The 15543-nt window shown below is 43.6% G+C and overlaps 1 protein-coding gene across 1 annotated transcript in view; it reads right to left on the bottom strand.

The window, feature by feature from the left end:
* Positions 1-651: 651 nt before the first annotated feature.
* The window catches only part of LOC129457305 (mucin-19-like), a gene marked incomplete at its 5' end in the record, with an annotated part of 39727 nt that continues 24835 nt past the window's right edge, over positions 652-15543 (bottom strand). Inside the window, 20 exons of the mRNA XM_055230703.1 lie at positions 652-1282; positions 1460-1576; positions 1717-1884; positions 1972-2280; positions 2445-2561; positions 2702-2869; positions 2960-3304; positions 3485-3601; positions 3744-3911; positions 4002-4820; positions 4988-5098; positions 5501-6691; positions 6859-6969; positions 7372-8562; positions 8730-8840; positions 9243-10454; positions 10524-10533; positions 12300-12463; positions 14248-15231; positions 15399-15509. Of these exons, the coding sequence (XP_055086678.1) occupies positions 744-1282; positions 1460-1576; positions 1717-1884; positions 1972-2280; positions 2445-2561; positions 2702-2869; positions 2960-3304; positions 3485-3601; positions 3744-3911; positions 4002-4820; positions 4988-5098; positions 5501-6691; positions 6859-6969; positions 7372-8562; positions 8730-8840; positions 9243-10454; positions 10524-10533; positions 12300-12463; positions 14248-15231; positions 15399-15509 (8063 nt within the window). The remainder of the gene's footprint in view (positions 1283-1459; positions 1577-1716; positions 1885-1971; positions 2281-2444; positions 2562-2701; positions 2870-2959; positions 3305-3484; positions 3602-3743; positions 3912-4001; positions 4821-4987; positions 5099-5500; positions 6692-6858; positions 6970-7371; positions 8563-8729; positions 8841-9242; positions 10455-10523; positions 10534-12299; positions 12464-14247; positions 15232-15398; positions 15510-15543) is intronic.

The following is a 15543-nucleotide window of genomic DNA, read 5'->3' as shown; positions in this document are numbered from 1 at the left end:
ATTGGCAGCCTCGCTTCCGTCAGTCTCCCCAAGGCAGCTGTGGCTACAATAGTAGCTTACCAAGTGTGGAAATGAATGAATAATGACTATAGTGTAGCGCTTTGAGAGGCTTTGACAAGCCTGTAAAGCGCATTACAAGTGTAAGGCATTATTATTATTATTATAAAGTTTTCTGAATCTGAATCTGAATCACTCCTGCTGTCTTATAGATGATCTTATCCATTTCCAAAAACATGCACTTAGGAAAATTAAACTCAAGTTTGTGATTGGTGGAGATGCTTAGCTTAGATAATTAATTACTATTAGATCCTCTGGGAAGCCTTAAACTGTATGAAAAAAGACAGCAAAGATATAAATTGCCCTTGCAAGGTGAGTAGTAGTTTTGCCAACTTGCAATATGATATAGAAAAAGCAATAAGTCAAAACATTACAAATGCATATAATTACATAAATAGTTAATATTTTATTGAAGTTATTAATTAATTTACAGTTCACTTTATATTATGTATCTAGGTTAACAACACTTACGTTCAACCTCTGTGTCAAAGAGATGAATTTTAAATTCAATAAATAGAGATTCATTTCAAATAGCTTACGACCAGCCCTTCATAATATACAAAAGTCATGATATTACTTCATATTGACCTTCAAAGAGTACCACATTCAACATATCTTATGAGGAATACATGTTTGCGTATGTTGTGGACATAATAGTGCCATATTATTCAAGTATGTGCAGTCATTTAAAGCAGAAAAAGGGCAAAGACTACCAGCAATAAATGGAGTAAATCAAGTCGAGGGAAAAAGGCAGCACTAGCAGTAGTTGTAGACATTGAAGCAGCTGTAGTTTTTGTAGCTGGAGCAGATGTAGTTTTTGTAGTAGGTGCAGCTGTAGTTTTTGTAGTAGGGGCAGATGTAGTTTTCGTAGTAGGGGCAACTGTAGTTTTTGTAGTAGGGGCAGCTGTAGTGTTTGTAGTTGTTACAGCAGCTGTGGTTTTTGTAGACATTGGAGCAGCTGGAGTTATGGAGGGTAGGGTAGCTGTACTTGTAGTAGATGTGGTTGCAGTTGGAATCACAGTAGTTGTATTTGTAGGAGCTGTTGTTGTTGTGGGTGGTACAGTTGTTGGTCGAATGTTACACTCACGAGTTTCACAGAATGAGGTTGGTCCAGTCACAGTTTCATAATCGGGCAGCTGGGGCAGCAGTGTGGCCAGTGCAGAGGTGAATCTGATTGGTGAGGCACAGCCATGGACTGGGAGTTTGGTCGCTGCAGTTGTTGTTGCTGAAAAATCATAACAGCTGTAGTCATCAAAATCATAACAGCTAATCATTACATTTACGTGAAGTGTTTATTTTGCTAAGCTTTTACATTCAATATTTTAGACATTGTATTTAGTTTACAGTCAGCAAATATGTGTATATGTAAATAACAAGTGTATTCCATTGATTCAAGACAAACCTGTAGTTTGGAAGCAGGTGGTCTCCAGTGCATTACATGTTATAGGAGTAGAGCATGGGCCTGTCAAAGGGCCACAGGTCAGACATCGCTGGGTGCCAGGTCCAGGGGGAGATGGCACTGCAACAGAAACCAGTACATCAATGCATCTTTATGCATAATAACCTTTTTAATGTCTGTGATTCCACAAATTTTATGTATATTGATTTAAAACTTATCTTGTTTCAACTTTTTTCTTTTTTAACAAACTGAGTACTCACGAGTTGGGGCATTTCTGTTGCAGTTTGTCCCTTTACAACAGATTCCTCTTGCAAACACTGAAGCAGCTCCAGTGTTAAAGGAGTATGTCTGATCACTTTCAGTTGGACACAGTGAGGACTCTGCACATTGCTTTAATATTTTGGTAGTAGCAGTTCCAGCTTGAGTAACTAAAATTGAAATAAAGTTGGTAAATTATACAAAAAAAAATATGTAATTTCATGAAAATATGAATACATTTTGTAATGAAATCTTACTTTTCATTGTTGCTGTAAAGCACATAGTGGCTGCTGCTGAACAGGTTTGCGCCCTTGAATTTGTACATGTTGGATCATTGGAGTCTGAACAAATATTGCAGTTGATTGGATTACGTTTATCTGTAGTTGGAGTTGGAGGAGTTGTTGTGGGTGGTACAATTGGTCGAATGTTACATTCATCAGTTTCACAGGATGAGGTTGGTCCAGTCACAGTTTCATAATCGGACAGTTCAGGCAGCAGTGTGGTCAGAGCGGAGGAGCATGAGACACAGCCGTGGACTGGGAGTTCGGTCGCTGCAGTTGTTGTTGCTGAAAAATCATAACAGCTGTAGTCATCAAAATCACAACAGATAATCATAATTATTTTGTTGAGGTTTTGCTTTCAGTATTTCAAACATGTTATTCACTAACTTACAGTGAGCAAATAAATGTATATGTTAAGAAGAAGTGTATTCCATTGATTTAAGACCAACCTGTAGTTTGGAAGCAGGTGGTCTCCAGTGCATTACATGTTATAGGAGTAGAGCATGGGCCTGTCAGAGGGTCACAGGTCAGACATCGCCGGGTGCCAGGTCCAGGGGGAGACGGCACTGCAACAGAAACCAGTACATCATTGCATCTTTATACATAATAACCTTTTTAATGTCTGTGATTCCACAAATTCAATGTATGTTGATTTAAAACTCATCGTCTTTCAACTTTTTTCTTTTTTAACAAACTGAGTACTCACGAGTTGGGGCATTTCTGTTGCAGTTTGTCCCTTTACAACAGATTCTTCGTGCAAACACTGAAGCAGCTCCAGTGTTAAAGGAGTCTGTCTGATCACCTTCAGTTGGACACAGTGAGGACTCTGCACATTGCTTCATTATTTTTGTATTAGTAGTTCCACCTTGAGTAACTACAATGGAATAAAAGTTAGAAAACTTTCTGAAACAAATTGTTATTTCTTGTAAAGAAAATATTAATGAATTTGGTGATGAAATCTTACTTTGTATTGTTGCTGTAAAGCACATAGTGGCTGCTGCTGAACAGGTTTGTGCCCTTGATTTGCTACATGTTGGATCATTGGGGTCTGAACAAACATTGCAGTTGATTGAATTACTTGTAGTTGTAGTTGCAGCAGGAGTAATTGTAATCGGAGGAGCTGTTGTTGTTGTTGTGGGTGGTACAGTTGTCGGTTGTATGTTACATTCATCAGTTTCACAGGATGAGGTTGGTCCAGTCACAGTTTCATAGTCAGGCAGTTCAGGCAGCAGTGTGGCCAGTGCAGAGGTGAATCTGTTTGGTGAGGCACAGCCGTGGACTGGGAGTTCGGTCGCTGCAGTTGATGTTGCTGAAAAATCATAACAGCTGTAGTCATCAAAATCATAACAGCTACTCAAAAGATTTACTTCAAATGATTATTTTGTTGAGCCTTTACTTGCAATGTTTCAAACATGTTATTCTTTAGCTTACAGTGAGCAAATAAATGTATATGTCAAGAAGAAGTGTATTCCATTGATATAAGACCAACCTGTAGTTTGGAAGCAGGTGATCTCCAGTGCATTACATGTTATAGGAGTAGAGCATGAGCCAGTCAGAGGGTCACAGGTCAGACATCGCCGGGTGCCAGGTCCAGGGGGAGATGGCACTGCAACAGAAACCAGTACATCAATGCATCTTTATACATAATAACCTTTTTAATGTCTGTGATTCCACAAATTCAATGTATGTTGATTTAAAACTGATCTTCTTTCAACTTTTTTCTTTTTTAACAAACTGAGTGTACTCACGAGTTGGGGCATTTCTGTTGCAGTTTGTCCCTTTACAACAGATTCTTCGTGCAAACACTGAAGCAGCTCCAGTGTTTAAGGAGTCTGTCTGATCACTTTCAGTTGGACACAGTGAGGACTCTGCACATTGCTTCATTATTTTTGTATTAGTAGTTCCACCTTGAGTAACTACAATGGAATAAAAGTTAGAAAATTATCCAAAACAAATTGTTATTTCTTGTAAAGAAAATATTAATGAATTTGGTGATGAAATCTTACTTTGTATTGTTGCTGTAAAGCACATAGTGGCTGCTGCTGAACAGGTTTGTGCATTTGAATTTGTACATGTTGGATCATTGGGGTCTGAACAAATATTGCAGTTGAGTGGATTACGTGTATCTGTAGTTGTAGTTGGAGCAGGAGTGGTTGTAGTTGGGATAGTAATTGTAGTTTGGGCAGACGTTGCAGTTGGGGTGGGAGTGGTTGTAGTTGGAGCGGGAGTAGTTGTAGTTGGAGCGGGAGTGGTTGTAGTTGGGGTGGGAGTGGTTGTAGTTGGGGTGGGAGTAGTTGTAGTTTGGGCAGGAGTAGTTGTTGGGGCAGGAGTAGTTGTAGTTGGGGCGGGAGTAGTTGTAGTTGGAGCAGGAGTGGTTGTAGTTGGGGTAGTAGTTGTAGTTTGGGCAGACGTTGTTGTAGTTGGGGTGGGAGTGGTTGTAGTTAGGGCAGGAGTAGTTGTAGTTGGGGCGGGAGTAGTTGTAGTTGGGGCAGGAGTGGTTGTAGTTTGGGCAGGAGTAGTTGTAGTCGGGGAAGGAGTAGTTGTAGTTTGGGCAGAAGTGGTTGTAGTTGGGGCAGGAGTCGTTGTAGTTGGGGCGGGAGTAGTTGTAGTTGGAGCAGGAGTAGTTCTAGTTGGAGGAGCTGTTGTTGTTGTGGGTGGTACAGTTGTTGGTCGAATGTTACATTCATCATTATCACAGCAGGAGTTTGGTCCAGTCACAGATTCATAATCGGACAGTTGGGGCAGCAGTGTGGTCAGAGCAGAGGAGCATGTGTTTGGTGAGGCACAGCCGTGGACTGGGAGTTCGGTCGCTGCAGTTGTTGTTGCTGAAAAACACAACAGCTGTAGTCATTAAAATAGCTAATTTTACGTTTTTATTGAAATATTTATTTTACTGAGTTTGTACTGTCAAAATTTTAAAGTTTTTTTCATTATCATAAGCAAATAAAAGTGAATATAAATAACAAGTGTATTCCATTGATTTAAGACAAACCTGTAGTTCCGAAGCACCCTGTCTCCAGTGCATTACATGTTATAGGTGTAGAGCATAGGCCTGTCAGACAGGTCAGACATCGCCGGGTGCCAGGTCCAGGGGGAGACGGCACTGCAACAGAAAACAGTACATCAATGCATCTTTATACATAATAACCTTTTTAATGTCTGTGATTCCACAAATTCAATGTATGTTGATTTAAAACTCATCGTCTTTCAACTTATTTCTTTTTTAACAAACTGAGTGTACTCACGATTTGGGGCATTTCTGTTGCAGTTTGTCCCTTTACAACAGATTCCTCTTGCAAACACTGAAGCAGCTCCAGTGTTAAAGGAGTATGTCTGATCACTTTCAGTTGGACACAGTGAGGACTCTGCACATTGCTTTAATATTTTGGTAGTAGCAGTTCCAGTTTGATTAACTAAAATTGAAGTAAAGTTGGTAAATTATACAAAACAAATTATGTCATTTCATGTAAAGAAAATATGAATACATTTTGTAATGAAATCTTACTTTGTATTGTTGCTGTAAAGCACATAGTGGCTGCTGCTGAACAGGTTTGTGCATTTGAATTTCTACATGTTGGATCATTGGGGTCTGAACAAATATTGCAGTTGAGTGGATTACGTGTATCTGTAGTTGTAGTTGGAGCAGGAGTGGTTGTAGTTGGGGTGGGAGTAGTTGTAGTTGAGGCAGAAGTGGTTGTAGTTGGGGTGGGACTGGTTGTAGTTGGGGCAGGAGTAGTTGTAGTTGGGGCAGGAGTGGTTGTAGTTGGGGTGGGAGTGGTTGTAGTTGGGGCAGGAGTAGTTGTAGTTGGGGCAGAAGTGGTTGTAGTTGGGGCGGGAGTGGTTGTAGTTGGGGCAGGAGTGGTTGTAGTTGTAGTTTGGGCAGGAGTAGTTGTTGGGGCGGGAGTGGTTGTAGTTGGGACAGAAGTAGTTGTACTTGGGGCGGGAGTAGTTGTAGTTGGGGCAGGAGTAGTTGTACTTGGGGCAGGAGTAGTTGTTGTTGTAGTTTGGGCAGGAGTAGTTGTTGGGGCGGGAGTGGTTGTAGTTGGTTCAGGAGTAGTTGTACTTGTAGTCGGAACAGGAGTAGTTGTAGTTGGAGCGGGAGTAGTTGTAGTTGGGGCAGGAGTAGTTGATGTTGTAGTTTGGGCAGGAGTAGTTGTTGGGGCGGGAGTGGTTGTAGTTGGTTCAGGAGTAGTTGTACTTGTAGTCGGAACAGGAGTAGTTGTAGTTGGACCAGGAGTAGTTGTAGTTGGGGCGGGAGTTGTTGTAGTCGGAGCAGGTGTAGTTGTAGTTGGGGCGGGAGTGGTTGTAGTTGGTTCAGGAGTAGTTGTAGTTGTAGTTGGAGCGGGAGTAGTTGTAGTCGGAGCGGGAGTGGTTGTAGTTGGGACAGGAGTCGTAGTTGGGGCGGGAGTGGTTGTAGTTGGGGCAGGAGTAGGTGTAGTTGGGACAGGAGTAGTTGTCGTTGGGGCAGGAGTAGTCGTAGTTGGAGCAGGTGTAGTTCTAGTTGGAGGAGCTGTTGTGGTTGTGGGTGGTACAGTTGTTGGTCGAATGTTACATTCATCATTATCACAGCAGGAGTTTGGTCCAGTCACAGATTCATAATCGGACAGTTGGGGCAGCAGTGTGGTCAGAGCAGAGGAGCATGTGTTTGGTGAGGCACAGCCGTGGACTGGGAGTTCGGTCGCTGCAGTTGTTGTTGCTGAAAAACACAACAGCTGTAGTCATTAAAATAGCTAATTTTACGTTTTTATTGAAATATTTATTTTACTGAGTTTGTACTGTCAAAATTTTAAAGTTTTTTTCATTATCATAAGCATATAAAAGTGAATATAAATAACAAGTGTATTCCATTGATTTAAGACAAACCTGTAGTTCCGAAGCACCCTGTCTCCAGTGCATTACATGTTATAGGTGTAGAGCATAGGCCTGTCAGACAGGTCAGACATCGCCGGGTGCCAGGTCCAGGGGGAGACGGCACTGCAACAGAAAACAGTACATCAATGCATCTTTATACATAATAACCTTTTTAATGTCTGTGATTCCACAAATTCAATGTATGTTGATTTAAAACTCATCGTCTTTCAACTTATTTCTTTTTTAACAAACTGAATGTACTCACGATTTGGGGCATTTCTGTTGCAGTTTGTCCCTTTACAACAGATTCCTCTTGCAAACACTGAAGCAGCTCCAGTGTTAAAGGAGTATGTCTGATCACTTTCAGTTGGACACAGTGAGGACTCTGCACATTGCTTTAATATTTTGGTAGTAGCAGTTCCAGTTTGATTAACTAAAATTGAAGTAAAGTTGGTAAATTATACAAAACAAATTATGTCATTTCATGTAAAGAAAATATGAATACATTTTGTAATGAAATCTTACTTTGTATTGTTGCTGTAAAGCACATAGTGGCTGCTGCTGAACAGGTTTGTGCATTTGAATTTCTACATGTTGGATCATTGGGGTCTGAACAAATATTGCAGTTGAGTGGATTACGTGTATCTGTAGTTGTAGTTGGAGCAGGAGTGGTTGTAGTTGGGGTGGGAGTAGTTGTAGTTGAGGCAGAAGTGGTTGTAGTTGGGGTGGGACTGGTTGTAGTTGGGGCAGGAGTAGTTGTAGTTGGGGCAGGAGTGGTTGTAGTTGGGGTGGGAGTGGTTGTAGTTGTGGCAGGAGTAGTTGTAGTTGGGGCAGAAGTGGTTGTAGTTGGGGCGGGAGTGGTTGTAGTTGGGGCAGGAGTGGTTGTAGTTGTAGTTTGGGCAGGAGTAGTTGTTGGGGCGGGAGTGGTTGTAGTTGGGACAGAAGTAGTTGTACTTGGGGCGGGAGTAGTTGTACTTGGGGCAGGAGTAGTTGTACTTGGGGCAGGAGTAGTTGTTGTTGTAGTTTGGGCAGGAGTAGTTGTTGGGGCGGGAGTGGTTGTAGTTGGTTCAGGAGTAGTTGTACTTGTAGTCGGAACAGGAGTAGTTGTAGTTGGAGCGGGAGTAGTTGTAGTTGGGGCAGGAGTAGTTGATGTTGTAGTTTGGGCAGGAGTAGTTGTTGGGGCGGGAGTGGTTGTAGTTGGTTCAGGAGTAGTTGTACTTGTAGTCGGAACAGGAGTAGTTGTAGTTGGACCAGGAGTAGTTGTAGTTGGGGCGGGAGTTGTTGTAGTCGGAGCAGGTGTAGTTGTAGTTGGGGCGGGAGTGGTTGTAGTTGGTTCAGGAGTAGTTGTAGTTGTAGTTGGAGCGGGAGTAGTTGTAGTCGGAGCGGGAGTGGTTGTAGTTGGGACAGGAGTCGTAGTTGGGGCGGGAGTGGTTGTAGTTGGGGCAGGAGTAGTTGTAGTTGGGACAGGAGTAGTTGTCGTTGGGGCAGGAGTAGTCGTAGTTGGAGCAGGTGTAGTTCTAGTTGGAGGAGCTGTTGTGGTTGTGGGTGGTACAGTTGTTGGTCGAATGTTACATTCATCATTATCACAGCAGGAGTTTGGTCCAGTCACAGATTCATAATCGGACAGTTGGGGCAGCAGTGTGGTCAGAGCAGAGGAGCATGTGTTTGGTGAGGCACAGCCGTGGACTGGGAGTTCGGTCGCTGCAGTTGTTGTTGCTGAAAAACACAACAGCTGTAGTCATTAAAATAGCTAATTTTACGTTTTTATTGAAATATTTATTTTACTGAGTTTGTACTGTCAAAATTTTAAAGTTTTTTTCATTATCATAAGCATATAAAAGTGAATATAAATAACAAGTGTATTCCATTGATTTAAGACAAACCTGTAGTTCCGAAGCACCCTGTCTCCAGTGCATTACATGTTATAGGTGTAGAGCATAGGCCTGTCAGACAGGTCAGACATCGCCGGGTGCCAGGTCCAGGGGGAGACGGCACTGCAACAGAAAACAGTACATCAATGCATCTTTATACATAATAACCTTTTTAATGTCTGTGATTCCACAAATTCAATGTATGTTGATTTAAAACTCATCGTCTTTCAACTTATTTCTTTTTTAACAAACTGAATGTACTCACGATTTGGGGCATTTCTGTTGCAGTTTGTCCCTTTACAACAGATTCCTCTTGCAAACACTGAAGCAGCTCCAGTGTTAAAGGAGTATGTCTGATCACTTTCAGTTGGACACAGTGAGGACTCTGCACATTGCTTTAATATTTTGGTAGTAGCAGTTCCAGTTTGATTAACTAAAATTGAAGTAAAGTTGGTAAATTATACAAAACAAATTATGTCATTTCATGTAAAGAAAATATGAATACATTTTGTAATGAAATCTTACTTTGTATTGTTGCTGTAAAGCACATAGTGGCTGCTGCTGAACAGGTTTGTGCATTTGAATTTCTACATGTTGGATCATTGGGGTCTGAACAAATATTGCAGTTGAGTGGATTACGTGTATCTGTAGTTGTAGTTGGAGCAGGAGTGGTTGTAGTTGGGGTGGGAGTAGTTGTAGTTGAGGCAGAAGTGGTTGTAGTTGGGGTGGGACTGGTTGTAGTTGGGGCAGGAGTAGTTGTAGTTGGGGCAGGAGTGGTTGTAGTTGGGGTGGGAGTGGTTGTAGTTGTGGCAGGAGTAGTTGTAGTTGGGGCAGAAGTGGTTGTAGTTGGGGCGGGAGTGGTTGTAGTTGGGGCAGGAGTGGTTGTAGTTGTAGTTTGGGCAGGAGTAGTTGTTGGGGCGGGAGTGGTTGTAGTTGGGACAGAAGTAGTTGTACTTGGGGCGGGAGTAGTTGTACTTGGGGCAGGAGTAGTTGTACTTGGGGCAGGAGTAGTTGTTGTTGTAGTTTGGGCAGGAGTAGTTGTTGGGGCGGGAGTGGTTGTAGTTGGTTCAGGAGTAGTTGTACTTGTAGTCGGAACAGGAGTAGTTGTAGTTGGGACAGCAGTAGTTGTAGTTGGGGCAGGAGTAGTTGATGTTGTAGTTTGGGCAGGAGTAGTTGTTGGGGCGGGAGTGGTTGTAGTTGGTTCAGGAGTAGTTGTACTTGTAGTCGGAACAGGAGTAGTTGTAGTTGGACCAGGAGTAGTTGTAGTTGGGGCGGGAGTTGTTGTAGTCGGAGCAGGTGTAGTTGTAGTTGGGGCGGGAGTGGTTGTAGTTGGTTCAGGAGTAGTTGTAGTTGTAGTTGGAGCGGGAGTAGTTGTAGTCGGAGCTGGAGTGGTTGTAGTCGGAGCGGGAGTGGTTGTAGTTGGGACAGGAGTCGTAGTTGGGGCGGGAGTGGTTGTAGTTGGGGCAGGAGTAGGTGTAGTTGGGACAGGAGTAGTTGTCGTTGGGGCAGGAGTAGTCGTAGTTGGAGCAGGTGTAGTTCTAGTTGGAGGAGCTGTTGTGGTTGTGGGTGGTACAGTTGTTGGTCGAATGTTACATTCATCATTATCACAGCAGGAGTTTGGTCCAGTCACAGATTCATAATCGGACAGTTGGGGCAGCAGTGTGGTCAGAGCAGAGGAGCATGTGTTTGGTGAGGCACAGCCGTGGACTGGGAGTTCGGTCGCTGCAGTTGTTGTTGCTGAAAAACACAACAGCTGTAGTCATTAAAATAGCTAATTTTACGTTTTTATTGAAATATTTATTTTACTGAGTTTGTACTGTCAAAATTTTAAAGTTTTTTTCATTATCATAAGCATATAAAAGTGAATATAAATAACAAGTGTATTCCATTGATTTAAGACAAACCTGTAGTTCCGAAGCACCCTGTCTCCAGTGCATTACATGTTATAGGTGTAGAGCATAGGCCTGTCAGACAGGTCAGACATCGCCGGGTGCCAGGTCCAGGGGGAGACGGCACTGCAACAGAAAACAGTACATCAATGCATCTTTATACATAATAACCTTTTTAATGTCTGTGATTCCACAAATTCAATGTATGTTGATTTAAAACTCATCGTCTTTCAACTTTTTTCTTTTTTAACAAACTGAGTGTACTCACGATTTGGGGCATTTCTGTTGCAGTTTGTCCCTTTACAACAGATTCCTCTTGCAAACACTGAAGCAGCTCCAGTGTTAAAGGAGTATGTCTGATCACTTTCAGTTGGACACAGTGAGGACTCTGCACATTGCTTTAATATTTTGGTAGTAGCAGTTCCAGTTTGATTAACTAAAATTGAAGTAAAGTTGGTAAATTATACAAAACAAATTATGTCATTTCATGTAAAGAAAATATGAATACATTTTGTAATGAAATCTTACTTTGTATTGTTGCTGTAAAGCACATAGTGGCTGCTGCTGAACAGGTTTGTGCATTTGAATTTCTACATGTTGGATCATTGGGGTCTGAACAAATATTGCAGTTGAGTGGATTACGTGTATCTGTAGTTGTAGTTGGAGCAGGAGTGGTTGTAGTTGGGGTGGGAGTAGTTGTAGTTGAGGCAGAAGTGGTTGTAGTTGGGGTGGGACTGGTTGTAGTTGGGGCAGGAGTAGTTGTAGTTGGGGCAGGAGTGGTTGTATTTGTGGCAGGAGTGGTTGTAGTTGTGGCAGGAGTGGTTGTAGTTGGGGCGGGAGTGGTTGTAGTCTGAGCAGGAGTAGTTGTAGTTGGGACAGGAGTGGTTGTAGTTGTAGTTTGGGCAGGAGTAGTTGTTGGGGCGGGAGTGGTTGTAGTTGGGACAGGAGAAGTTGTAGTTGGTTCAGGAGTAGTTGTACTTGGGGCAGGAGTAGTTGTAGTTGGGACAGCAGTAGTTGTAGTTGGGACAGAAGTAGTTGTAGTTGGAGCGGGAGTAGTTGTACTTGGGGCAGGAGTAGTTGTTGTAGTTTGGGCAGGAGTAGTTGTTGGGGAGGTAGTGGTTGTAGTTGGGACAGGAGTAGTGGTAGTTGGAGCAGGAGTAGTTGTAGTTGGAGCGGGAGTAGTTGTACTTGGGGCAGGAGTAGTTGTTGTTGTAGTTTGGGCAGGAGTAGTTGTTGGGGCGGGAGTGGTTGTAGTTGGTTCAGGAGTAGTTGTAGTTGGAGCGGGAGTAGTTGTAGTTGGAGCGGGAGTAGTTGTAGTTGGAGCAGGAGTAGTTGTACTTTGGGCAGGAGTAGTTGTACTTGGGGCAGGAGTAGTTGTTGTAGTTTGGGCAGGAGTAGTTGTTGGGGCGGGAGTGGTTGTACTTGGGGCAGGTGTAGTTGTAGTTGGGGTGGGAGTAGTTGTAGTTGAGGCAGAAGTGGTTGTAGTTGGGGTGGGACTGGTTGTAGTTGGGGCAGGAGTAGTTGTAGTTGGGGCAGGAGTGGTTGTATTTGTGGCAGGAGTGGTTGTAGTTGTGGCAGGAGTGGTTGTAGTTGGGGCGGGAGTGGTTGTAGTCTGAGCAGGTGTAGTTGTAGTTGGGGCGGGAGTGGTTGTAGTTGGTTCAGGAGTAGTTGTAGTTGTAGTTGGAGCGGGAGTAGTTGTAGTTGGACCAGGAGTAGTTGTAGTTGGGGCGGGAGTTGTTGTAGTCGGAGCAGGTGTAGTTGTAGTTGGGGCGGGAGTGGTTGTAGTTGGTTCAGGAGTAGTTGTAGTTGTAGTTGGAGCGGGAGTAGTTGTAGTCGGAGCGGGAGTGGTTGTAGTTGGACCAGGAGTAGTTGTAGTTGGAGCGGGAGTAGTTGTAGTCGGAGCAGGTGTAGTTCTAGTTGGAGGAGCTGTTGTTGTTGTGGGTGGTACAGTTGTTGGTCGAATGTTACATTCATCATTATCACAGCAGGAGTTTGGTCCAGTCACAGATTCATAATCGGACAGTTGGGGCAGCAGTGTGGTCAGAGCAGAGGAGCATGTGTTTGGTGAGGCACAGCCGTGGACTGGGAGTTCGGTCGCTGCAGTTGTTGTTGCTGAAAAACACAACAGCTGTAGTCATTAAAATAGCTAATTTTACGTTTTTATTGAAATATTTATTTTACTGAGTTTGTACTGTCAAAATTTTAAAGTTTTTTTCATTATCATAAGCATATAAAAGTGAATATAAATAACAAGTGTATTCCATTGATTTAAGACAAACCTGTAGTTCCGAAGCACCCTGTCTCCAGTGCATTACATGTTATAGGTGTAGAGCATGGGCCTGTCAGAGGGTCACAGGTCAGACATCGCCGGGTGCCAGGTCCAGGGGGAGACGGCACTGCAACAGAAACCAGTACATCAATGCATCTTTATACATAATAACCTTTTTAATGTCTGTGATTCCACAAATTCAATGTATGTTGATTTAAAACTCATCGTCTTTCAACTTATTTCTTTTTTAACAAACTGAGTGTACTCACGATTTGGGGCATTTCTGTTGCAGTTTGTCCCTTTACAACAGATTCCTCTTGCAAACACTGAAGCAGCTCCAGTGTTAAAGGAGTATGTCTGATCACTTTCAGTTGGACACAGTGAGGACTCTGCACATTGCTTTAATATTTTGGTAGTAGCAGTTCCAGTTTGATTAACTAAAATTGAAGTAAAGTTGGTAAATTATACAAAACAAATTATGTCATTTCATGTAAAGAAAATATGAATACATTTTGTAATGAAATCTTACTTTGTATTGTTGCTGTAAAGCACATAGTGGCTGCTGCTGAACAGGTTTGTGCATTTGAATTTCTACATGTTGGATCATTGGGGTCTGAACAAATATTGCAGTTGAGTGGATTACGTGTATCTGTAGTTGTAGTTGGAGCAGGAGTGGTTGTAGTTGGGGTGGGAGTAGTTGTAGTTGAGGCAGAAGTGGTTGTAGTTGGGGTGGGACTGGTTGTAGTTGGGGCAGGAGTAGTTGTAGTTGGGGCAGGAGTGGTTGTAGTTGGGGTGGGAGTGGTTGTAGTTGGGGCAGGAGTAGTTGTAGTTGGGGCAGAAGTGGTTGTAGTTGGGGCGGGAGTGGTTGTAGTTGGGGCAGGAGTGGTTGTAGTTGTAGTTTGGGCAGGAGTAGTTGTTGGGGCGGGAGTGGTTGTAGTTGGGACAGAAGTAGTTGTACTTGGGGCGGGAGTAGTTGTACTTGGGGCAGGAGTAGTTGTACTTGGGGCAGGAGTAGTTGTTGTTGTAGTTTGGGCAGGAGTAGTTGGTGGGGCGGGAGTGGTTGTAGTTGGTTCAGGAGTAGTTGTTGTTGTAGTTTGGGCAGGAGTAGTTGTTGGGGCGGGAGTGGTTGTAGTTGGGACAGAAGTAGTTGTACTTGGGGCGGGAGTAGTTGTACTTGGGGCAGGAGTAGTTGTACTTGGGGCAGGAGTAGTTGTTGTTGTAGTTTGGGCAGGAGTAGTTGTTGGGGCGGGAGTGGTTGTAGTTGGTTCAGGAGTAGTTGTACTTGTAGTCGGAACAGGAGTAGTTGTAGTTGGAGCGGGAGTAGTTGTAGTTGGGGCAGGAGTAGTTGATGTTGTAGTTTGGGCAGGAGTAGTTGTTGGGGCGGGAGTGGTTGTAGTTGGTTCAGGAGTAGTTGTACTTGTAGTCGGAACAGGAGTAGTTGTAGTTGGACCAGGAGTAGTTGTAGTTGGGGCGGGAGTTGTTGTAGTCGGAGCAGGTGTAGTTGTAGTTGGGGCAGGAGTGGTTGTAGTTGTAGTTTGGGCAGGAGTAGTTGTTGGGGCGGGAGTGGTTGTAGTTGGGACAGAAGTAGTTGTACTTGGGGCGGGAGTAGTTGTACTTGGGGCAGGAGTAGTTGTACTTGGGGCAGGAGTAGTTGTTGTTGTAGTTTGGGCAGGAGTAGTTGTTGGGGCGGGAGTGGTTGTAGTTGGTTCAGGAGTAGTTGTACTTGTCGTCGGAACAGGAGTAGTTGTAGTTGGAGCGGGAGTAGTTGTAGTTGGGGCAGGAGTAGTTGATGTTGTAGTTTGGGCAGGAGTAGTTGTTGGGGCGGGAGTGGTTGTAGTTGGTTCAGGAGTAGTTGTACTTGTAGTCGGAACAGGAGTAGTTGTAGTTGGACCAGGAGTAGTTGTAGTTGGGGCGGGAGTTGTTGTAGTCGGAGCAGGTGTAGTTGTAGTTGGGGCGGGAGTGGTTGTAGTTGGTTCAGGAGTAGTTGTAGTTGTAGTTGGAGCGGGAGTAGTTGTAGTCGGAGCGGGAGTGGTTGTAGTTGGGACAGGAGTCGTAGTTGGGGCGGGAGTGGTTGTAGTTGGGGCAGGAGTAGGTGTAGTTGGGACAGGAGTAGTTGTCGTTGGGGCAGGAGTAGTCGTAGTTGGAGCAGGTGTAGTTCTAGTTGGAGGAGCTGTTGTGGTTGTGGGTGGTACAGTTGTTGGTCGAATGTTACATTCATCATTATCACAGCAGGAGTTTGGTCCAGTCACAGATTCATAATTGGACAGTTGGGGCAGCAGTGTGGTCAGAGCAGAGGAGCATGTGTTTGGTGAGGCACAGCCGTGGACTGGGAGTTCGGTCGCTGCAGTTGTTGTTGCTGAAAAACACAACAGCTGTAGTCATTAAAATAGCTAATTTTACGTTTTTATTGAAATATTTATTTTACTGAGTTTGTACTGTCAAAATTTTAAAGTTTTTTTCATTATCATAAGCATATAAAAGTGAATATAAATAACAAGTGTATTCCATTGATTTAAGACAAACCTGTAGTTCCGAAGCACCCTGTCTCCAGTGCATTACATGTTATAGGTGTAGAGCATAGGCCTGTCAGACAGGTCAGACATCGCCGGGTGCCAGGTCCAGGGGGAGACGGCACTGCAACAGAAAACAGTACATCAATGCATCTTTA

Source organism: Periophthalmus magnuspinnatus, chromosome 21 (genome assembly GCF_009829125.3).
Source record: "Periophthalmus magnuspinnatus isolate fPerMag1 chromosome 21, fPerMag1.2.pri, whole genome shotgun sequence".
NCBI lineage: Eukaryota > Metazoa > Chordata > Actinopteri > Gobiiformes > Gobiidae > Periophthalmus > Periophthalmus magnuspinnatus.
Note: the sequence above shows the minus strand (reverse complement) of the source record. Positions and strands in the feature narration are given on the sequence as shown.